The sequence below is a fragment of the Capricornis sumatraensis genome, chromosome 11 (genome assembly GCF_032405125.1).
Source record: "Capricornis sumatraensis isolate serow.1 chromosome 11, serow.2, whole genome shotgun sequence".
Taxonomy (NCBI): Eukaryota; Metazoa; Chordata; class Mammalia; order Artiodactyla; family Bovidae; genus Capricornis; species Capricornis sumatraensis.
In genome coordinates this window covers 34,972,336-34,997,629 of record NC_091079.1, presented here as the reverse complement: position 1 = coordinate 34,997,629, position 25,294 = coordinate 34,972,336, and the positions used below count along the sequence as shown (strand labels likewise).

Genomic DNA, 25,294 nt, shown 5'->3' with positions numbered 1-25,294 from the left:
GGAACTAATTAATAACATACAGATATAAGAACTGCTGATAAAATTAAAGAACATCAGAAAATTTTACAAACATTTTTCTTTAATAAGAATGTTGAAACTAGAACAGAATAATATAGACTCAATAAATATCTGTTTATTATTGTCAATGCTTTACCAAAAGTCTTGATGATTAATAGATATAATGCCTTAAAATTGAGCTACAGTCTAATTAACATGAAATACAGCTAAAAATAGTCTTATTCATTATGTTAATTAAAGCTTTACAACTGTAATATATAAATTATTAGGAAAATTTAGACCACATTTCTTTATTAGTTCAAAATAGAAGGGTTGAAAGAACTTACTGCAACAATCATAATTGCATTATCCAAAAAGCCAAACCCTATGAAAGGTATCGCATTGTGGATGAATACTGAAAAACATCAAAAACAGAAAAATATATTTTAAGATTTCTATAATTTTAAAATGACAAAAACAGATCATATGGTTAAAGTCTCATAAGTAGATATGATTTAAGTTTTGGAATTTGCTTTCCATTCCCCACAGCCAAAAGATTCTGCTTCTGCTGTGTTTATATACTTGGTAGAAGCTATAATGGGGAAAAAACAAAATAAAAAACATATAACATGTAAAATTAATTGTGTTAGGCTTTTGTGTTTTCTTACTGGCAACACACATACACATGTACAAATTATGTACAATTAATGACAGAACAAATAAATAAATACATATTATGAGTACCATATTTTACCTGTTAAATAACTATTGACATCAATCTTTTTCTCTCTTAGACCTAAAGACTGGTATCATAAAATTGATCTCCATATTAGAAATAATAAAAAATCAAACTTCCCTGAATCAAATTTCAGGGAAGTTATCTGGTCACATTTACTTATCAAACAATTTTTTAAACACTGTTAGGGAAATGTGATTATGTCATTTTTATTAGCTATCTGGATTCAAAATCCTCTTTCCTTCCTCAACACATCAGTATCTCTGACTGCTTTCACAAACTAAAAAAAACAATATTTGATTTAAATAAAAATGTAACTTGGCCTCTTCCTACCAAAAGCACATCATACCTTATCTACATAATCTGTACATAATCTGGATGACCTGAGAAAACAGAAATGTAACTAGGAAGAGCTAATGTCTATTTTTAAAATATATTTAGCTTCATCTTTTTTTCCTATTAGCATCTTCAGCACATTGCAGAATGCCTAGTGCATAGTAGATGCTCAACAAACATTAGCTAATTAAGTTGAGGACATCTACCTCGGAAAGGAAGAAAATTCCAAACTACGACAATTGAGGAAAGACTGAGAAACAGATTAAAAGCTGAGGATAGTTAAGACTTTATTCTAATTAATCTATAAATCTGCCAAGGTATAGTCAACATCCATTCAACTGAGGACTTTTAAAAAATAGGCATTAAAGCATTCAGTTTTATACCACATCAAAAAATAGTCCCTTAAACCATTGGTTAGTTATGTGTTTAGTGTTCAGTGACTTTACATCTTTTTTCTTTTAATGCAGTTAAGTCCATAGAAAGTACAACTAAAATATAATCCAGAAGTTAAGAAAATTTGATACTACTATGGTGAGTTCTGCACCAATAAGGGAAGGCTAATAAAGAGTAAAACAAGAAATATTTCTACCCACAAGCACTATCAAAGACTAAGAATCAAGGGGGAAAATAGTATATATTCTAGGTCATTTCAGAGTTCTTGCTACCACATAAGAATGTCCCAGGCAAAAACCAGCACCTTTTTAATTATAAAGTATATTGTTTCAAAAGATAATAAAAAAATCAAATGACATTAATGAAACAGGGTTTCTTCGTAAAGGGCTGTCTTAATTCTTCAACTTTTTGCCTAGGTCCAGGTGCTTAACGACCAGACATTCAAAATTTTATAATAATCGGCTTCTAAAATACATACAGAATTTCAAAAAATACTACAAATTGGTAAGTCAAAGGAGTATAATGAAATTCTAATAGTTCACTATATGAAACATTTACAGTGAAGAGAGAGCTACTACTTATATATATTTGGAGAGAAGACTCCCAAACACCTTCTCAATCATCTTTGAAAAGTAAATATGGTAAAATATGAAACTTTTGGAATTACTAAGCATTTTGGGGTTAATCTGATGACATCTCTAAAACTAGATAGTTATAATCATCTTAAAATTAGGTGTCTAGATTACAAAACTAAGATTAAGCTAATAGTTATCTTAGTAGAAACTTGGTCAGTAAACCAAAGCATTGCTACATTGCTATAATAATTACCTGCAACTGTAAAATATATCATGTTTTGATGTTTAGATGTAAATAAATGTGTCCCATAAATAAAAATTTATTTTCAACCCAAAGGAAAAATATAAATTTCAAAAAATTACATAACATGTACTGGACACTCCACTGGGCACTTGAGATACAGAGATAGTTGATTCCAGCCCTCAAGAAGTCTGGGAATGATAACAGAGCCATATAGTTAACTTCAATATGACCCCCTAAATGGTGATAGCATTATACAGTGCTATGGATATAGAGTATATGAATCCAGCCTAGAAGTATCAGAAAAGATTACCAAGGAAAGAAAAATCTTAAAGAATTCTTAAATTGTTTTGATACCTGGGAAAAGCTACTGATTTCTAAGATAAATTATATTCTACCTCTGAGAGAAAAAAAGGAACTAGCTACTAAATTTTAATTATATGTCTGCTCTCCAGTATGTAATGACACACTACCAATTTGTGATTTCTTCAGTTTCCTTTGGAAAATATTATTCTATAACTCAGCAGTTATTAGTAAACCATATCTAATATTTAGCTTTAACTTACAACCAATTCAAATTCACTGCACTGTTAAATAATTCTCTTCTTCCATTGTCTGTATAATAAGACCCTAAACTGTTTTACATTACTTTGGTGTTAGCCCTTGAACAGTTATTCCAATCATAATACAGTAAAGAAAGCAGACCAGCAGCATTATAAGGTTCTTCTCTGGGGTGGCTTAAAATGAACTTTACTTTCTTCATTATCAGAAACAAGTCAGAGCATTTTCTCCACCAAAGAAAATAGCTTAGCAATTCTAGTTCTGAAATGACCCAACTTAAATCCAAACTAAAGTAAACATATCCTTTCTCCCAGGAACTAAGAAAACCTCTACTATAATTTTATCTCTAGATGGTAACAGTATTTAAACACTAACAGACATGGTTAACAATCTTAGAAATTCCATAATATTATGTTTTAAACTAAGTTTACAAACCTTTTGCTTTAGCATAATAAATAGGATAATCTATTCTATCTGGAATGAATTAATTTATTAACTCTCTGTACTATTAATGAATAATATAATTATTTCAAGTCCAAAAGACAGATGCACAAATAATTATAGAACCATTACCATATCTCAGCTGTCCTGGGGTTGGTGGTTGAGCTTCCAACTTTTCTGAAGGGGAAAGAGAGGGTGTGGTCAAGAATTAGTTACTATAGCATGATTTTTTATTACAATGAAGAAAACACTAGCAGAATTACAAAATGAGAGAACAGCAGAGTTTATTCATAAATTATCTTTAGGCGAATGAATCAAAGTTATCCATACAGGAAATATTTCTTGGTATAGATTAAATTACAAGGCTAGAAAAACAAATTGAGCTTTAGTTACAGGCCTACTATGACCCTATATCCCTGGGCAGATCACTTATTTGGGGGTTTTTGTAAGACAATGAGACTAATTAATATCCCTTGATAACATACTGAATATTTTAAGTTTTGAAAGCTATACTACTGGACAATAAAGAACATTTACACAACAAAATGACCCCAGAGAGTAGGGTGTGATTCACCAAATAGTAACATTACTTATATGTCATAATAAACAAAGAAAGTTTTCTCAAGTATATCATATCAAAGTATATTCAGGTGCCATCATTAAATCTAAAAACTAACAATTACAAAAACGCTATCTACGTAATCTCATAACAATAACCAACTCATCATTTGTATAAGAGTAAATTACAGTAAAATGGCAGAGAATTCCACCTTTTTTATCCTCATTCAATCCAACAGAATTAACTGATACACTGTACAAAAGAACCCAAACCATGGGTTGCTCTGCAATAAAGATCTAGTATAACCAAAATGTCCAAAGAAATACATTATAAACTGGATATATATTTTCTAAAATATTTATTTATAATCTGTGACAATATAAGAACTGAAGAGTTTAGTTTTTAAAAAGTGAAAAGCCAATGAATCTCCATCAATAAGCTATTTTACTGAAAAAGCATATAGTATCATAATGACTTTATAATAAGCAATGCGCTAAAACCTAGGGTTTAGGCAATTATTGTATTATTAAGAAAGTTCTATGAATGCAAGTTTACGTTTTGTTTTTCCTTTTCTAGGACAGTAAAGAAATGAAGATACCCTAAAACTTTGCAGTATTTTATATCTGCTTAGAATATAATCTCTATTCTTTAACTAGTACTATTACCTCAAAATCTACTTTGAAAGCATGCAAATAGTTTTCCAAATTTTTAACAAGGAATATAAGATACCACTGTACTCCACAGAGTTTTCTGGTGAAGTAAGCATGCAAAAGTGGTTACATACCAGAACTATTTCCTAGTTGCATTACTCTCATCATCACTACAGTTCTGACACTGTGAGGAGAAGTCCTTGTCAGTTGACTGGAACATCTTGAAATACCTAAAAATTCAACAAGCAGGACCTTCCCAATGTAATGAGAATATATAGAGTCCTTGCTTTTACTTCTTCAAATTCTCTACATACTGAGCAAAGTATTTTAAAATATTTTACAACTCCTAGGATGAAAGGATAAGAGCTAGGCAAATACATAATGTGTAAAAGTAATGAGGGGGAAAAAATCAAATAATGTATGCAATATTTCTAATCTGTCTTTCTAAGTACTTACAAAGATTAAAAAATTGAAGGTAATGAAAAATAACTCTTTTTAAAAGAGAGAAAAAGAAAATAATACAAAGTAAAGGAGACACAGCAGGGAGGAAAACCACTGGCACAGAGGTTAAAGCAAAATCAAAGCATAGAGTTTTGCCTCCTGCATTATAAAGAACCCAAGGAATAATAAGAGGAAACAGAAAAGGAACATTTCCTAGAAAGTGGAAATTTTATTGGAAAGTATCCATCAAAAATTGTGACTCATAAACTGACCATTCTGAGGATTCTGAGACTGTATCTTCTTTACTACATTAATGGAAAGAAGACAACTATATATCAGAAGTGAAAAAACATTAGGTGTATAACACACAATAAAACGCAATCTTTGAAATAAGCCCAAGGTTTCAGCAGTCTGTACCAATTTTAAAATGTGAAGGGAGCTAATATAATCCCCTTGAAAATAATCATAATAAATCCCAAAGCTTTATATCCCTACATACATATCTTAACCTTAAATTTTTTCTTCTGATACATGGTAAATTATGTACATTTACATGGAAATGTACTCCAATCTAATGTTTCATCAAGCAGACTGGAGTTAGAAAAATTAGTTCTTTCTGTTTCAGTGTGCATGTGCATTACATGCATCATAATTTTTCTCTTTTTCTAAATATTTTAAAATAAGAAGACTATTAATATTGTACATTGATCTAGTCACTAAGTTGTATCCAACTCTTGTGACCCCATGAACTGTAGCCTGCCAGGCTCCTCTGTCCATGGGATTCTCCAGGCAAGAATATTGGAGTGGGTTGCCACTTCCTTCTCCAAAGATTGTACATTACCACACCATATTTTCCAACCATTTTTAGCTTAAAAAGTCCTGGTTCTACTTCCAGTATAGGCTGAATTATCTTTTATCAGATCAATCCTATACAGAACAACTATAACCATAAATAAATATTTGAGAGCCCTGGAAAATGACCAAAAAGCAGGTTGATTATGGAGAGGAATCAACAATTACAAGGAAGAATGGAACTAAGTGAGTTACCCATTTTATGAAGCTTTTGGCCTAATCCAGCTCTTTAAAAAAAAACAAAAAAAAAAAACCTGCAGTCTTTCTGGCCTAAAGAAGCAGCAGGCAAGGTGCAAGGTAACCAAAGCCACTGCAAAGTGAGAGAAAAGAGCAGAGTCAGAAAGGAGGAGCCTTAAATTCTGATGTACATTCAGTTCAAATATATGGCTTCTGTGTGAACCACGCCTGTGCAGGGAAAACCACAAAAATCCCAGCGTAAGGTAAAATAGAAAGAAAACAAAAAGAATGAAGAGCATCAGGAATGGTAAATACTGAGTAAATATCAAAGATTACTTTTTCCCTAGTAAATTAAATAAACCTGATTGTCCAAAAACTGCAACACTGCCATGTGGAGTTTATAATGTATGTAGATATAATACATTTGACATCAAAGCATAAAGGATGAAGGAGGTCACAAATGGACCAATTTGGAAATGTGGTTGCAATGTTTCCACAATGTATGTGATGTGGTACAAGGTTCTACGCAGAATTAGCTCTAAGCAGTCTGTAGAGTTCAAGGATGCCTATTTGTAATTCCTAGAGCAATCATACATACAGACAAAATGCATTAAGGATACAGTTAAAAAGCTAAATAAATAATGTGACGAGGATTGCAAAAAATATTAAGTCAAAAGAACACAGGAAATGAGAACAGAAGAAAAGAAGAGGCACAAGCAGAAACCAAACAGTAAAATGGTAAACCTACTTACAACTGTATCAGTAACTACTTTCGATGTTAAAGGACTAAACAATCCAACTAAAAGGCAGAGGTTGTTAAAATGGATAAAAAGGCAAGACCCAACTATATGATATCTGCAAGAATTACACTTTAATAGATTAAAAGTAAATAAATGGCAAAAGACACATACAAACAGTAAGCTTGTAAGACTGGAGCTGCTGCAGTGCTGTGCTTAGTCACTCAGTCACGTCTGACTCTTTGTGACCCCATGGACCGTGGCTTGCCAGGCTCCTCTGTCTATGGGATTTCCCAGGCAAGAATACTGGGGTGGTTGCCATATCCTCCTCCAAGGGATCTTCCTGACCTAGGGATCAAACCTGCATCTCTTGTGTCTCTTGCATTAGCAGGTGGATTCTTTACCACCTGGGAAGCCCCTAAGGCTGGAGTTGCTGCTCAGTTGCTAAGTCGTGTCCAACTCTTTGCACCCCATGGACTGCAGCACACCAGGTTTCCCTGTCCTTTACTATCTCCCGGAGTTTCCTCAAACTCATGTCAACTGAGTCACTGATGCCTTCCAACCGTCTCATCCTCTGTCACCCGCTTCTCCTCCCGCCTTCTATCTTTCCCAGCATCAGGGTCTTTTCCAGTGAGTCAGTTCTTCTCATCAGGTGGCCGAAGTACTGGAACTTCAGCATCAGTCCTTCAAATGAATATTCAGGATTAATTTCCTTTAGGATTGACTGGTTGGATCTCCTTGCAGTCCAAGGGACTCTCAAGAGTCTTCTCCAGCACCTCATTTCTAAAGCATCAATTGTTTGGTGCTCAGCCTCCTTTATGGTCCAACTCTCACATCTGTACATGACTACCGGAAAAACCACAGCTTTGCCTATATGAACCTTTGTTAGCAAAAGCTGGAAAGGTGATGTTAAAATCAGATAAAGTAGACTTAAAAGACAAAGAGTATTACCAGAACCAGGGACATTTCAAAATGCTAAGAGTCAACTCATCAAAGGGCATAATAACAATTTGCTTATTCCTAGTAACAGAGCTTCAAAATGCATGATGCAAAATCTGACAGAATTAAAGGGAAAATAAACATTTCTACCATCATACTTGAAGATACAAAAGCTTCTCTCTCAGCAACTGATAGAACACTAGAGGAAATTATCACTAAGAAATAGATTATCTGAACAACACTACCAATCATCTCCATTCAACTAATATTTAAACATCCATACTCAACAACTACAGAATGCATATTCTTTTCAAGTGCAGATGGTACATTTATCAAAATAGACCATATGCTGATCCATGCTGATCCACAAAACAAGTGTTAATAAGTTAATGATTACAACTGTAAAGAATATGTTCTCTGACCAAAATACAACTCATAATAATAAGATATCTAGAGAAGAAAGTGGAAATTAAGTAACATCTTCTAAATACATGGTCTAAAGAAGAAATCAAAGAGGAAATTAGAAAATACTTTTCAAATGAATCACAATGAAAGTACAGTATACTGAAATTTGTCAGGACAGCTCAATGAAAGCTTAGAGGAGTTTTAAGTACAAATATTAAGGAGAAAGGCCTAAAATAAATGACATATGGTTCTATCTGAAAAAGCTACGGAAAAAAAGACAGCAAGGTAATGAAAAGTAAGTAGTAAAAAGAAGGCTATCACAACAAAAACAGCTGAAATCAATGAAATAAAAGTAAACAATAACAGAAATAGACATAACCAAAAGTTGATTCTTTGAAAAGATTAACAAAATGAAAAAATCTTTAGGTACACCAACCTAGAAAGAGAACACAAATTACTAATGTCAAGGATAAAACAGGGAACATCACTACAGATCCTACAGACATTAAAATGAGAATATTACATATAACTTTATGCCAACCTAGTCAACTTAGATGAAATGAACAAATTCCTTGAAAACTACAACTTACCAAAAGATATAAGCTGAAACAAAAAATCTGAATAGCTCTAACAAAATCAAATTTGTTAACAAGCACCTTTTCATAACATTCACACTAAAAACAAAACAAAACAAAAAACCTCCAGACCCAGATGGTTTCACTAATGAGTTTTATTAAACACTTAAAGAAAAGCAAATGCCAACCCTAGACAAACTTACAAGTTTCTTCAGAAAAATAAAAAATGAAGAATAGTTCCCAACTCATTTTATAAGGTCAGAAGAGTACTAAAAATAAAATCAAACCAAAAAATTACCAAAAAAAGAGAAAGCTACAGACCAATACCCTTCATGAACATAGACAGAAAAATTCTTAACAGAATGATAACTTAGTGGAAAAACAATTTAATGGGATGATAATGGAATGAAAACTGCTTTTCCAAAGTGTGTTTATTTACAATACTGGCAAAAATAATTAACATCCAGACTTCCTTATTTTTTTCTTTTTCTCAGATATTTTGAAGAAGCTGCACTTAATAGGGTTTCATGTTTAGAAATATATCAGTTCAGTTCAGTTCAGTTCAGTCGTTCAGTCGTGTCCGACTCTTTGCAACCCCATGAATTGCAGCACGCCAGGCCTCCCTGTCCATCACCACCTCCTGGAGTTCACTCAGACTCGCATCCATCCATCTCATCCTCAGTCGTCCCCTTCTCCTCCTGCCCCCAATTCCTCCCAGGATCAGAGTCTTTTCCAATGAGTCAACTCTTCGCATGAGGTGGCCAGAGTACTGGAGTTTCAGCTTTAGCATCATTCCCTCCAAAGAAATCCCAGAACTGATCTCCTTTAGGATGGACTGGTTAGATCTCCTTGTTGTCCAAGGGACTCTCAAGAGTCTTCTCCAACACCACAGTTCAAAAGCATCAATTCTTCGGCACTCAGCTTTCTTCACAGTCCAACTCTCACATCCATACATGACTACTGGAAAAACCATAGCCTTGACTAGACGGACCTTTGTTGGCAAAGTAATATCTCTGCTTTTCAATATGCTGTCTAGGTTGGTCATAACTTTTCTTCCAAGGAGTAAGCATCTTTTAACTTCATGGCTGCAGTCACCATCTGCAGTGATTTTGGAGCCCCAAAAAATAAAGTCTGAAATATATAGGTTAGCATATTAACGCATATATATGGAATTTAGAAAGACGGTAATGATGACCCTATATGTGAGACAGCAAAAGAGACAGAGATGTAAAGAACAGACTTTTGGACTCTGTGGGAGAAGGCAAGGGTAGGATGATTTGAGAGAATAGCATTGAAACATGTATATTATCATATGTGAAATAGGTCACCAATCCAGGTTCGAGGCACAAGACAGGGCGCCCAGGGCCGATAAACTGGGATGACCCTGAGGGATGTGATGCGGAGGGAGGTGGGAGGGGGGTTCAGGATGGGGGACACATGTACACCCATGGCTGATTCATGTCAATGTATGGCAAAAACCACTACAATATTGTAAAGTAATTAGCCTCCAATTAAAATAAATTAATTAATTAAAAAAAGAAAAAAAAAGTAACAGGGATCCTTATGGGGTTGTTAACTCTTCTGTATGTTGACTCTATCAATGACAATATCTTGCATGTCACACCATATGAAGTTTTTACAAGATGTCACCTTTGGCGAAAGTGGATAGTTTGTATTATTTCTTGCAATTCCATGCGCGTCTGCAATTATGTCAAAATAAAAAGCTTAATTAAAATTAACAAACAGGAGTAAAAGAAGTTAGGCGCTTTTGAAATTTGTTCTTAAAAGTCTTATGTACACAGGCTGAAAGGCAAATAAACTTTAGCTAAAAATAACCGAATTGATCTACTAAAAATGAAAATGCAAACAAGACACACACACACACACACACACACACACAGAAATACAGAGGTTAGGACAATTATCTGTATGTATCTATGAGATAATATTTACATGTAAATTTCTTTTCCTTTTGATTTCATATTTAAGTCTTTACTAGCAGGAAAGTAAATAAGACATGATAGTTCTTACAAATTACTAATTTATACTGCATCAAACCAAATGAAAATTATTTGAAATAGGACTTTCTCTCCTTCTAATCTATCCTTGAGAACAGAAATATATTCAAGTATTTTAATGTATAAACAAATCTTTACCTAATTAAAAGCTCCCTAGATATTAATTATAAATCCTGAAAACTATAACACTTTGCATGTTTAAATACAAAAAATTTCAATACTTTCAACATTTTGTTTTGCTTCAGTAACCCAGGAAGAATAGAGAAAACAATTTAAAACATGCAATTTTACTTTTACGAAATGACATTCTGGTATTTTAGAATGTACAGAAAATGAGGAATTCCAATTAGTCTTCTAATTAACAAAAGCAACCAAAGACCTGTTGTAGCTTACAAAATACTGTGACTACCTAAGTAATACTGAATTTTTAAAAGAAATATTTCCTTGATGAATTGAAATATTATAGTGCATCAGAATCATCATTTAATGGTCAACTATTATCTATTTAGGAAATATAAAACTGAGGGTCACTGCCATATAAAAGTCAAAAGAGCGTCAGAAGGAAACACAAATTAAGGGTTTTTTTCTCATATCTCAAGAATAAAAATGTATTTAATCAAGCAACTTTTTATATTTTGCTATATAAGTATAAATAATTACTTCATACTATATTCACTTAAAAGGAAGTGGAGGGGGGAGTCAGATTAGAAAGAGAAAGACAAAGGAAGAAATGAGAAACAGAGCAAGGTAACAAAAACAGATGAGGAACAATTGTAGAGATTTTTTAAAAAGAGAGAAAAATTTTGAAAGGAGCCTCAGTGAAGGCCACACAAGAAGGAAATTCTAGATCTGGGCGAATGGAATTGCTGGGACATGGTTTTCTTCAGTCTCTCCACTGTATTTCTTCATTAAGTAGCCATTCTTTATTCGTAATTGTATGTGTGTTAGTCACTCAGTCATGTTCGACTCTTTGGGACCCTATGAACTGTAGCCCGCCAGGCTCCTCGATGCACAGAATTCTCCAGGCAAGAATACTGGAGTGGGTTGCCATTTCCTCCACCAGAGGATCTTTCCGATCAGGTATCAAACCCATGGTCTCTTACATCTCCTGCACTGGCAGGCATGTTCTTTACCAGTAGTGCCACATGGGAAGCCCTTTTTCTATACAGAAGTGCACATAAAATTGTATTCTGTCATTTTCACAAAGCATTATAAGGTGAACACTTCCCCTTTTAATTCCCTAAGGCAATAACTGCATTGATAGTATTTTATTTCATTATACGATACACAATAGTTTAATCCCCTTAACTAGATATTTATTCTTCCTTATTTTTCACTTTAAAAATAACACTTACATAAACCTGTACCTAAATCTTCTTATGTTTCCCTGAAAGTTCTTTAACATAGATTATTCTTAAGTGGCATTACTGAGTCCAAAAAAGGCATAAATTTAAGGATTTTTAAAATTTTACAAAATTTCTCTTAGAAAAAGTAGGGCCAAATTACTCCCATCTTGCTACATTTTAATTTTTTTAATGTTATACTTTTACTAAAAATATTCTTACGCTCTCAGAACATAGGTAAAATGTCATTAAAACAAAATCCTTGAAAGAAATTTTCAAGCCCCAGTCAAATGCCAAGTTACTTTAACTGACAAAAGATTCCAATACAATGAATAAATAGGGCAGGTTCAAGGAGTTTATTATGAAATTTAATTAACCTGCATGCTGCTGCTGCTGCTACTGCTAAGTGGCTTCAGTCGTGTCCGACTCTGTGCAACCCCAGAAGGCAATGGCATCCCACTCCAGTACTCTTGCCTAGAAAATCCCATGGACGGAGGGGCCTGGTGGGCTGCAGTCCATGGGGTCGCTAAGAGTAGGACACGACTGAGCGACTTCACTTTCACTTTTCACTTTCATGCATTGCAGAAGGAAATGGCAACCCACTCCAGTGTTCTTGCCTGGAGAATCCCAGGGACGGGGGAGCCTGGTGGGCTCCCTCCTTAATTAAGTTGTTGTTGATCAGTCACTAAGTCATGCTGTGTCCAGGTCTTCTTTAATTATATTTTCCCATAAAAATAAGTTTTAAAAAGCTTTAGTCCAACATCAACAAACGATTCTATAATATCTTTTAGGATTGTAAGTCATTCTAGTAAGAAATATATATTAAACTGAAAATCAAACTACTTTGGTAGAAGAAAGTAAGTGGAACACTTATAGTTTCTTTAGCCTCCACTATAAAACAATGTGTTTACAAAGTGGTGGGCTTCCCTGGTGGCTCAGATGGGAAAGAATCTGCCTGCAATGCAGGAGACCTGGGTTTGATCCCTGCATTGGGAAGATCTAGAGAAGGGAAAGGCTACCCACTCCAGTATTATGGTCTGGAGAATTCCACAGACAGAAGACCTGGCAGGCTACAGTCCATGGGGTAACAAAGAATCAGACATGACTGAGCGACTTTCACTTTCACTAGAAAACAAAACTATACCCCTTGACTACAGTGTGACATATTACATTATTAATTAAAACTCAATATTTTGTATAATCTAGGAGGGAAAAGAATCTGAAAAAGAATAGATGTACATATAAACATAAACTGCTTAGACTTTTAACAGAACCAAAAGTTCCTACAAGTAAGGTTAAATTTACAATAAATATATAATGCATTAAAGAAGACAAACTTAAAATGCAAATCATGCTGTTCAAAATGATTTAAGCAAAGCAAATCATACCAGGTGCCAAAAAATCAAACATGCATCCAAAAGGGTTTATAAAGCTACAACACAATATTTTTTAAAAGAAATAAATTAATATGGTTGAGCAATATATTTACAAAACCTGACATTCTGAACTGAACATTGAAACACTTTAGAAACTAAAAAAACTTAACTTTTTAATTTTGTAAATTTCAATTAACAGGTCTTATCTTTTAAAATAATGGCTATTAATTATAGTTTTTTAAACACATTCCTTAGTTAAGACCAAAAAACAGTATTTCAGTGTGATTTTGTTATTTAGCATCTAAAAGTTTACTGCAACATGCAAAGAAATGTTTACTTAGATCATGTAATATTGTCACTCACTAAACTTCAGGGGAACACAGCATGCAACCTAGGGCTTCAGTGCAGTTTACTTAAGGGAGACTAACAAATTCCTGGTCTGAGGCAGTCCAGTGGTATAATAGATGACAGGAGTTGGCCAGTACTAATGATGAGGAAGGTGATATGTGCACACTTAGTTGTTCAGCCCTGTCTGACTCTTTTCGACCCCATGGACTGTAGCCCACCAGGCTCCTCTGTCCATGGGGATTCTCCAGGCAAGAATACTGGAGTGAGGTCACCATGCCCTCCTCCAGGGGATCTTCCCAATCCAGGGATCGAACCCAGTTCTCCCACACTGCAGGCAGATTCTTTACCCTCTGAACCACCAGGGAAGCCCCAGGAAGGTGATAGTAGTGCCTCACTGATCATCACCTTTGTTAACTTCATTAATGTTGGCTTAAGAAACAGTAAATACTGGGACTTCTCTGGTGGTCCAATGGCTAAGACTCCTTGCTCCCAATGCAGGGGACCAGGGTTCACTCCCTGGTCAGGCAACTAGATCCCGCCCACTGCAGCTAAGACCTGGCACAGCTAAATACATAAAAATAAATCTAAAAAACAGTAAATACTAAATGTATAGTAATTTATTTCTCTTGTATCTGTCATTTCATGGAGTGTTGTTTTTTTTTTAGGATAATCAAACATACTATTGCTCTGTGGTTGCTTTCACATGTCTAAGTTGTGTATTTAGAACAATTATATACTCAATGCTAACTCAGACACTGTATTCCTTTCCTTCTTGCATGCCAAAGGAAAACAGACGAAGAAAACAATTACTATATAATGATTTTCCTTTTTTAAAAAGGCTAAGATAGTAAACTAACAGTACAAATTTTTTTAAAAAGCAGATCTTACTTTTATGTTTTAGGTATAGAGACAGTACTATACAACTCTAAATTTTAAAATTATATACCTGAGCATATATAACATGGGTACATTATATTGTAGATGGAAAGCTTAAAGTGAATTAAAAAAATCATCTTGGAACATCATAAGTGGTTGACATGTGTGTGGGTATGGTGACATAAATTACTAGAAAACACTCATTTAAAAAATAAAACTGCTTAATATTAGGAGGGAGAAGAGTTTTTCAGTCAGTATTACATTTTTCCCCTTTTAATCATTCCTGAAATAAGAATTGTTTAGCAGAATGTTAGAGCTGAAAGGATCCTTAGAAACAGTTTGCCAGTGGTTCTCAATATGGTGCCTCACTTAGAAGATGCTGGGAAATGCGGGGTTGCTTTTGGATATGATAATGACTGAGAGGATGGGTCAAATGGTAAAAAAATCTGCCTGCAGGAGACACAGGTTTGATCCCTGGGTGGGGAAGATCCCCTAGAGAGGAAAAGGCAGCCCACTCCAGTAATCTTGCTTTGGAACTCCCATGGACAGAGTAGCTTGGTGGGTTAACGTCCGTGGGGTCACAAAGAGTTGGACATAACTTAGCCACTAAACCACCACCAATGACTGAGAAATGCTACTGGTATTAGGGATTCTACACATCCTACAATGCAAGAAAGAGTCATTCCTAATGAAGAATTATCCAGCCCGTATGCGTACTATGCCCACATAGTAGTGTACTGACTTATTTCTCCATTTCAGAGATTTAGCCAGTTAGGTCCAGAGACATTATTAATAAGTGCTTACTCAAGGACACACAACTGTGTCTAGAACCCAGATTCTCTTCCTCTTGTCTTACTTCTCTTCAGTGAGTAAATTCTTAATAGGAAAACACAGGATTTTATATATATATATTCATTGTACAATGAATATATAAAACACTGTCAAAACATTGATCAGGCATTAATATTTGAAACTGAAGTAAAACTGCAATTATCTAAAATACTAATACCTTTTCCAATTGCTTTTTTTCTCTTCTAAGAAATCATTCTTTTTCATACAAATCATTAAAAAAAAATCCATCAAAGTTGAAAGAGAGGGGAAGAAATCAACTCATCTATTATAGTTACCAAATAAAACATTTTCTGAATGGAAAAATTACATGATTTCTGCTGGTTTCAGAACTGGATACTCTTTGTTGTTGCTGTTGTTCAGTTAGTTGTGTCTGACTCTTTGTGACCCCATGGTCTGCAGCATGTCAGGCTCTCCTGTCATTCACTATCTCCTGGAGTTTGCTCATACTCATGTCCATTGAGTTGGTGATGCCATCCAACCATCTCATTCTGTCGCCCCCTTCTGTTCCTGCCTCAATCTTTCCCAGCATCAGGGTCTTTTCCAATGAGTCGGCTCTTTGCAACAGGTGTCCAAAGTACTGCAGCTTCAGCGTCAGTTTTGCCAATGTATATTCAGGGTTGATCTCCTTTGGGATTGACTGGCTTGATGTCCTTGCTGTCCTAGCGACTCAAGAGTCTTTTCTAGGACCACAGTTCAAAAGCATCAATTCTTCAGCACTCAGCCCCGTTTATGGTCCAACTCTCACATTCGTACATGACTACAGGAAAAACCACAGCTTTGACTATATGTACCTTTTGTTGGCAAAGTGATGTCTCTGCTTTTAAAAATACTGTCTAGGTTTGTCATAGCCTTCCTTCCAAGGAGCAAGCGTCATTTAACTTTATGGCTGCAGTCACAGTCCTCAGCTATTTTGGAACCCAAGAAAATAAAATCTGCCACTCTTCTCATTTTTTTCCCTTCTACTTGCCAAGATGTGATGTGACTAGATGCCATGCCACAGCACAGAAGTCAAGATGGCAGAGTAGAAGGATGTGCATGCATCTTCTCCTGCAAGAACATCAAAATCGGATACCCTCTAGTCTAGCACTAATCTCCCCTGCTAACCCTAAAGTAATTTATTACCATGAAAAGAGCACTGAACTAAAAACCCAAAGGCCAGGACGTCCCTGGGGGTTCAGTGGTTGGAACTCTATGCTCCCAATTCGGGGGACCCAGGTTCAATCCCTGATCGGGTAGCCAAGATCCCACAAACTACAACTAAGAGCCTGCACAAAGCAAGTAAGTCCCAGGGCAGCCAAATAAACAAATCAATAATAATAATAAACTCAAAGGCCTTGACATGAATCCCTGCTCTGATATACATATATATATACATATAAAATCAGTCACCAAACCTTGACTACATCATAAACCCTCTATATCTCTGTTTCATGTTACATAAAATGAAGATTTTAGGTCTCTGCATCCCTTCTAGCTCTAATATTCTGACTCTATATTGCTTCCTTATTGTACAACTAGTAGGATTTAAAAAATAGAGGTATACCACATAAACATTTATGAAGAAGCACACTACACAGTGAGTAGGGACATAATTAAAGACTGAGTCTCAAAAGGTAATCACTGACAGGTTAAATCCTATTAGTTATTGTTCAGTAGCACTTTTCCTCCTAGTGATATCATTTGCCATTATGTATAGAATAAGTATCATTCCTTTTCCCTACATTGTCTTAAAAATGAGGGTTGTTTAAAAACAACCTTCAGAATAATCCAAAATTGAAACTTTTTTCTCCAAAAGACATTTTCATTAAATGTTTAATTTCTGCATACACACTAAGATAAAATTTTTAATTTTAGAATAACATTAGAACTGGCAAAGTAGAGCAAATTGGAGGATTTTTGTACTGCACTGATACGTTAAAATATACACAAGTGTGTATGCTTGTACATACACACTACATGCCTCCCCACTGAGAAATCAGAATCTTTCAGTTTATCTTTTGCTCTTGACACTATATATACAGTCTAAGAAACTTTTTCTTACAAAATTTCAATTGGTGCATAAAAAAGTTCTTATTCCTTTCCATACATTGTATTATACTTCTGAGGCAATTCATCTATATTAAATAGTAATCAAAAAATAAAATATGGACAGAGATATTTATTTTTATTTCTCCCTCCATCCCACGCACACACACACTCAACACAATTCCTCCTCCTCCTCCACCACCACCACAGCATACAATGTAAGTCAGATATCAAACTGTACGGAGACTTAATCTATAAAAATGTTGATGAATGGCCTTACAATGAATGTACATAACACTTTCAAACTATTCAAGAATATACTCTTAAAATGTATTTTACTGAAGTTCAATTACTGAAACATAGTTTCTCTTAGAATATTCTGAAGGTTTCTCTGTGTGTGGTCCCTCTGTCTTATTCATCCTAAAGAAATTCATAATCTTTGTTGCTTCTGATGTCTCACTTTGCTGTGGTTATTTCAACAACATTTAAAATATGTTATTTAAATATTAGTGATTCTGCCTTTTAAGATCATAAATGCAATCTTTCAGTCAATTAAACATGCAATTATTAGTCAATCATGTCCACAGGTCTAGGGTTAGATAATAAAAACAGATGTTCCAAAGACAATGGAAAACTGAAACACTGATGTAAACAAACAAAAAAGGACCATCACTATAATCAAAGCATTCTATTTCAAACAAGCAAGAAGTCCTGTCAAATAGATGCTCTTCCACTTGCAATAAACATCTGACAAACAATCAATACTGCAATACTGTACTGTACCAAAACTATCAGGGGTCTCTGCTGATGATAACTCCTTCGCTCGCTTCACAATGGCAATCTCAGGTTTGGGATACCTGCATGCTAAAAATATTTTTAAATCAATGTATTCAAGCAATAACATAAATATGTATAAAACTTTAAATGTATATGAAATTTTGAAGTGAAACATGCTAGTATATGGGCAGTCTTCACTTCATACAATATTGTGGGGACATAAAAATGACAATGTAAGTGGCAGAGCAATCTTAGTAACTGATGAAGAAAATCACCATTGTTCTGTGATTTTTAAATTTCTTTTCAAAACATTAAAAAATTCTCTTACTGGTAGTTATAAAGGGAAAGTTTTTAAACAGTAAAATGATTGACTAAAATATTTGTAACTGAAAATATTAGACACACTGAGAATTACAGTATAGTGTTTTATTCTTGGTACTCACAGATTTAGAGAAAGAACTTATGGGAACCAGCAAGGAAGGGTGGTAGGAAGGGATAGTTAGGGTTTGGAAGTGACAGGTACACACTGCTATATATAAAATGAACAACTAACAAAGACCTTATAAAAAAGTGCTTTATTCTTTGTAAAATAATTAAATTATCAAAAGTTGCTTCAATAGTGCTAGCACTTTCTCATTGTATAACTTACAATATGGAACAAGCAACTTTCCTATGCCTTGGCGAACTGCCACATTCCTTTTTAAGTCTGAAATTGCTTACATTTTACCTTTCATATTTTTAATATTATGAAATAGCTCAGAGAGTTTCTTGAATGTGAAAATTTTACCAGAATCACTTCCTCCCTAAGTCTTCATCCTTTCACCACAACCTTCTCACTTTCCTCATTTACGTTCGTAAGTTTGCCTTCTCTTAACTCTTCTGGCTGAGTATCTGGAGTCTCTCAAATGGCAGGAATTCAACAGCAGTATGAATATTCCCAATGTCAGCTATTTCTTCTATAACCTCATTTACATTTGATTAAAATATCACATCAGCATTACCACTTTTCACCCTTTTTTTGGTCAATTCTCTTTTGATTATCTTTTTTTTTTAATGTGAAGCATGGGACAGTTGGAAGGTCAAAAATGAAAGTAATGAACTGTAACCCATTAAACAGAATATGAATTTATGAACATATATTGATATGAATTCATAACTTTAATAGTTGATGAGGAATGGGGTATTTCATAGACTCAAAGTACCTCCCCACAAAATACTTATCACAAAAGGGAAATAGAAACTCTACAGTGGATAAATCAGACTGATACTACTTAGTCCAGTGTTCAAAGGATATGGTTAACCAAGAAGTGGTTAATATCATCAGGAATAAATAAAAATCATGAGCAACTGACAGGATGGAAAAAAGAACATAAAATTACTTCTGTGATATTCTTGCCTAAGATGCTTAACTGGAAGGTATTCATGAGGAAAGACACAAAACCAAATTGAAGTACTGCTACAACATAACTAGACTATAATCCCCAAAAGTATCAATGTAATGAAGGCCAAGGGAAAGACTGAGAAACTGTTTCAAATAGAGGGAAATCTAAGTGCAATGCATGGTTCTAGACTGGATCTTTTTGATGTAAGGGAATATCAATGGGGCAACTGGTGAAAACTGGAATGACACCAGAGTATAAGAGGGAAGGAATCTATCCATGTTATATTATGGCTTATATAGGACAATGTTCTTGTTTGTAGGAAATATAAGCCAGCTGTAGTAGGCACTGTGATGCAGTCAATCCCTAGCTGCCTGAAGTCTTCCCGAGAGACACTCCTCAGTGACAGTCTTGTGAGGGGACTGCCTCAGCTGAAGAAAGTTGCCTCACTCAAGGCTCTGGTGAGGATTATACTTTGAGGATTATCGACCAGTTATGTTGTAGCAGTACTTCAATTTGGTTTTGTCTCTTTCTTCATGAATAACTAACAAGGACCTTTAAAAAAAAAGTGCTTTATTCTTTGTAAAAAAAAAAGTTAAATGATCAAAAGTTGCTTCAATAGTCTAGCACTCTGTCTCATCCTGTAACTTACAGTATGGAACAAGTATCTTTCCTATGCCTTGGGGAATTGTCATACTCTTTTCTAAGTCTGAAAGAGCTTACATTTTATCTTTCATATTTTTAATATCATAAAGTAGCTCATGATATTAAAGTACTGAAGTATCCTCCTGGTGAGGATTTTAGACAGCACTCCCAATAAACTCCTTGTGTGTTAAGCTTTGTCTCAGAGACTGCTTCCCAAGTAATCTACCCTGTGCCTGGGATGACAGGGTATCATGTCAGCAATTTATCCCAAATGATTTGGGGGAAAGAATTAAAAGAAAAAAAAAAAGCTTATACTGTACTATATGTGAAACTTTTCTAGAAACTTAAGGTTGTTTTAATAAAAGTAATATAAAATTGAAAAAGAAAAGAAAAAAGCAATATAAAATTGAGTGGGGAAAATATAGAAAGAACAGGCTGATGAAAAGCAGAAGAAAAACGTATGACAGAGGGCATGGTTTACCAAAGAAATGAGACTAACCAATGAACAGCATATTCAAGGTAATAATGCAAAAGAAAAAGAGATGAGCAACAAGGAATAAATCTATTATACAGCATTTATCACTCAGTGATCACTGCATGACTATAAATCAGTGTTAACAATGCACACTTTCTGTAATGTCCTTAACAAACCCTTTTGAGTATTAAAAATGTTATAATGTTTTTGAAACCATAAGGTCTTTCTCACACACAAACATAAAATTTTGCAAGCTCACAAAATATGCCACATCTTACATTATTGTTCTCACACCTGTTTGCCTGTTTCCTTTCAAAATGCAAGTATGCCTGAGTTTATCTACATGACCTCAACTCTTTCTCACCTTAAAAACAAAACACTTGCTATACTGTTACAGAAAATATTGCCCCCCTGGACCTGTAGCACTGAACCACTGGGAAACATAGAAACACAGAATTGTCAGAAACACAGAACTCAGGTTCAAACCCATATCTATTGAAACAGCATTTGTATTTCAATAAGATTCCCAGGTGATTTTATATGTACATTAAACTTCGTGAAACAGGTTCTAGTTTTCACTGTGGAATACAGAGAGCTACAAAGAGCACTGCTCCCACCCTTACAGAGAAATAACATCAAACTAAACTCAAATTTATGATTTATTTTTAAGCTTTAAGGGAACTCAAGTCACAAAAACAAATAGCTGGGCCTAAATCAAAAGAGGCCCCTGCAAGGACAAAGGAGATGTCAGCACATGTTTATCTGAGACAGATGCAACCGGACACCATAAGAAAAAGATGGCTAGAATATTAAGAGAACAGGTGAAGGCAGGCTGATGATCAGTGAGTCAGTGTGAAGGATTCAGTTCGAATACTCTGTGGGGGTCTGCACCTTCCTGCAGGTTCTTTCACTAGAAATCTCACCAGACACAAATGATAACAGAGGGAGCCCTAAGAAAGTGTCCAGTGGTTCAGATCTAGAGGAAAGGAAAAGCTGCAGAAGGGACAGGAAACTATCTGAATCCCTTTTTCAATCTCTCCTATGCATCAAAGCCTTAATCTATGAAAAGGGCAAAAATACTGTCACTCTTAGGGTAGGTTTTGCCTCAGACTAATTCAGTTTTAGCACTCCAAGTCCCACATTTCAAGAAAAGAAATGTTTCCCCTAGTCCTTTGGTAATTTAATTTGAAAGTGGAGTTTCAAATCATCTTCCTGATTTCTCTAAGCTTCCTACCAAAGGAAATGAAAAGACATTACTTGCTAAATGGTCTGCATATTTTCTACACCATGCTGCTAAAAAGAGGTGTAATTTGCTTACCCATGCTTAGATTTTTCTCTGATAAACTAGAATTTTACACAGGACTCTGTAAAAAAAGAGTAAACTAGTACCATATGTTTAAATTACTTTCAGACTCCTGACTGATGGTGAAAGAGATAACCTCAGTACTACTCATAATACTGCCCAACACCCCCTGCCCTCCACGTCCAAAGTTCCCTTTAAAGAGCTGAATTCTTCTTTATTGGTACTGCCTCCGTAGTCAACTAAAATCCAGCTTCTCCTCACATAATTCTTACAAAACCGACAAATACATCACTCTCTTTCGAGTTATTATATCCAATAAACCTTCTATACCCCCAGCACCCACCCCTCTCACCAGTCTTCCTCTTACTTGAACTATCTAAAGCATCAGATCATCCCCTCTTTCTTGAAATGCTCTCTTCTTCACTTAGCTTCTGGAATACACTATTCTTGTTATTTTTCCTAACTTTGTAGACATTTCTCAGTCTCGCTCTAGTTTTCATTCTTTTTAATTTCTTTATTTTTAATTAGAGGATAACTGCTTTATAATATTGTGTTGGCTTCTGCCATATAGCAACATGAATTGGCCACAGGTGTATGTATGTTTCTTGATCTTCGTCTTCCCTTCCAATAAACATCATTGTTTTTCAGAGTTCTACCCTGGATCTTCTCCATCTATACACAACTGTTGACACCTACACTTACATCTTCAGCCTAAACTTCAATGAGCTCTAGATTTAAGCATATAAATACATACACACACACACACACCTACTCCCTTGACATCTCCATTTATATTCACAGAGGTATCTAAAACTTCAGATCTATTCTTTCCCCAGTCTTCTCCCTTGCAGTAAATAATATGTTTTATTCAGTCACTATAGTTCAGAAACCTAAGTCATCACTTACTATTTCCTTTCTCTTAATTTCCTTCCCATCAGCAAGTCCCATCAGATCACTCTCAAAAGTCTACTTGGAACCTATCTCTTCCTCTTTATTTCCATGGCCTCCTAGTCTCAGCCACCAATATTGCTAGCCTAGACCACTGTAACAGCTTCCTAAGTGGTCTGCAAGCTTGTGCACTGCACTCTCCAACTTGTAGCAGCCAGTGTGCTCACTCAGTTGTGTCTGACTCTGCTACCCTAGCAGCCAGAGGGCTCTTTAAATACCATTACTCCATTCCTGTTTAAATGGCCTTCATATGGTTTACCCAGAAAGGTCCTGACTAATCTGGCTTCTGCCTACCAACATCTTATCCCATACCCTTTGTTCATGAAGTTCCACTCATATTTGCCTTCTTTCAATTTCTATAACACGCCAAGTCCCTTCCTTGACACTTGCTTTTCCTTCTGAGAATGCTCTTCCATTATGTCTGAATGAATGGCTTCTTCTCAATCCTTTATTTTCATCTTAAATATTACTTAAACAAAAGCCTTCCTAGATCACCTGTAAGTAAAGGCCCTTCTGTTTATACTTCTAATACCACACACTATCTGTAATTATTTCATTATTTACTTTATTTCTCATATCTTTCCACTCTCAAAAATGTTAAGTTTCATGAGAATATTTTCCTGAATTAATTCTCTGATGCACCCACAATATCCAGTACCATGTTTATGATATGGTAGATTAACAAATATTTGTTACATAAATAAATTTTCAAAGTTTAGGAAGGTTTTCTTTGAACAGTATGCTAGGTATGTTTTTTAAAAGCTCATTCAAAAATCTAAAGGAAAATTACAGTAAAAGTTAGAAAGTTAAGAGATCTATTAAGACAGTTAGAAGTCCCAGATATTAGTTTTTTGACTTTTTCAAAATTCTCCCACAATTTACAAACTTTTTGCACATTGACTTTGCTTTGATTTCCCTTATTTTAAAACTAACAATGCCATATTCACTTTCGTATTGAATGTATATATTATGTAAACATATAAAAGGTAGACTAAGTTATGTTACCAGCACAGGTAACTTTTATCGAGCATTTGAGTTGTTACCTTTTTTCCAGCATGTTAAAAATCCGAGATATGAGTATCTGTTGTCATTGTTATTTAGTCCTTAAGTCATGTCCAACTCCTTTGTGACACCATGGACTGTTGTCTGCCAGGTTCCTCTGTCCGTGGGATTTCCCAGGCAAAAATACTGGAGTGGGTTGCCATTTCCTTCTCCAGGGGATCTTCCCAACCAAGGGATCAAAACCAGGTCTCTTGCATTGCAGGAAGATTCTCTACCCACCAGGAAAGCCCTGTGAATATCTAAAAAGGTGCAATAATAAAAACAGGGATTTTAGAGTCAAACAAAGCTAAGCTAAAAACTTACTCTACTTACTCTACTCTGCCACACAGGTTTAAGGATCTTGGGCAAGCTCCTCAGCCTCAGCATCTTAATCCAGAGAATGGAGATGATTCATTCTCTCTCCAAGAGAAGTAAACAGAATAATTACATGAAAACCCACTTAATTAGCTCAGTATATCTATAGCAAATATTCAGTAACTGCTAAGTAATGTAATGAAACTAGTGTCAGCAGCAGCAATAGGGGAGCAGTGGGATGTCTACTATAAAATATAATAACCATTATACAACAGAAATTCAGAAGCTATATTACAAAAATATCATGCTATTTTTAAAACCACAAATGTTTTAATAACCTAATGCCCTAAATACTCTATACTAAGACTCAGAAAGAAGACAGAAAATCTAAATTAAGCCAAGTAAAGAACACCATTCTAACTTCAACTAAGTACCTTTTAGATATTTACAACAATCCTTTGAACGGCCATAATCGTAATGTTAGCACAAATATGAGCTCTTCAGTGTGAGATCTGAAGAGTCAAAGATCAGTATCAATGTGATAGGCACAATGGGCTAGCTGGAAAGACAGAGAAAGCAGTGGTCTGTGTCACTGAAATGTCTATCAAGATTTCTATAGAGTGAGGTAAGTTAGAAGGAGAAAAACAAATAATGTACATTAACATATATATATGGAATTTAGAAAGATGCTACTGATGAAATTATTTGCAGGGCAGCAATGGAAACACAGACATAGAGAACAGACTGTGGATATAAGGGGTAGGGAAGGAGAGGGCAGGATGGATGGAGAGAGTAACATGGAAACTTACATTACGATGTGTAAAATAGCCAATGGTAATTTGCTGTATGACTAAGGGAACTCAAACCGAGCTAGAGGGGTGGGATGGGGAGGGAGGCTGGAGGGAGGTTCAAGAGGGAAGGAACATATGGTATACCTGTGGCTGATTCAGGTTGGTGA

General features: G+C 35.0%; 1 protein-coding gene across 1 annotated transcript in view; it reads right to left on the bottom strand.

Moving 5' to 3' along the window:
• The window catches only part of TMEM65 (transmembrane protein 65), a 48,459-nt gene that overhangs the window by 12,165 nt on the left and 11,000 nt on the right, over positions 1-25,294 (bottom strand). Inside the window, exons 2-3 of the mRNA XM_068983661.1 lie at positions 3,413-3,457; positions 345-412 (exon numbers count right to left, since the gene is read on the bottom strand). Coding sequence (XP_068839762.1) covers positions 345-412; positions 3,413-3,457 — 113 coding nt within the window. The remainder of the gene's footprint in view (positions 1-344; positions 413-3,412; positions 3,458-25,294) is intronic.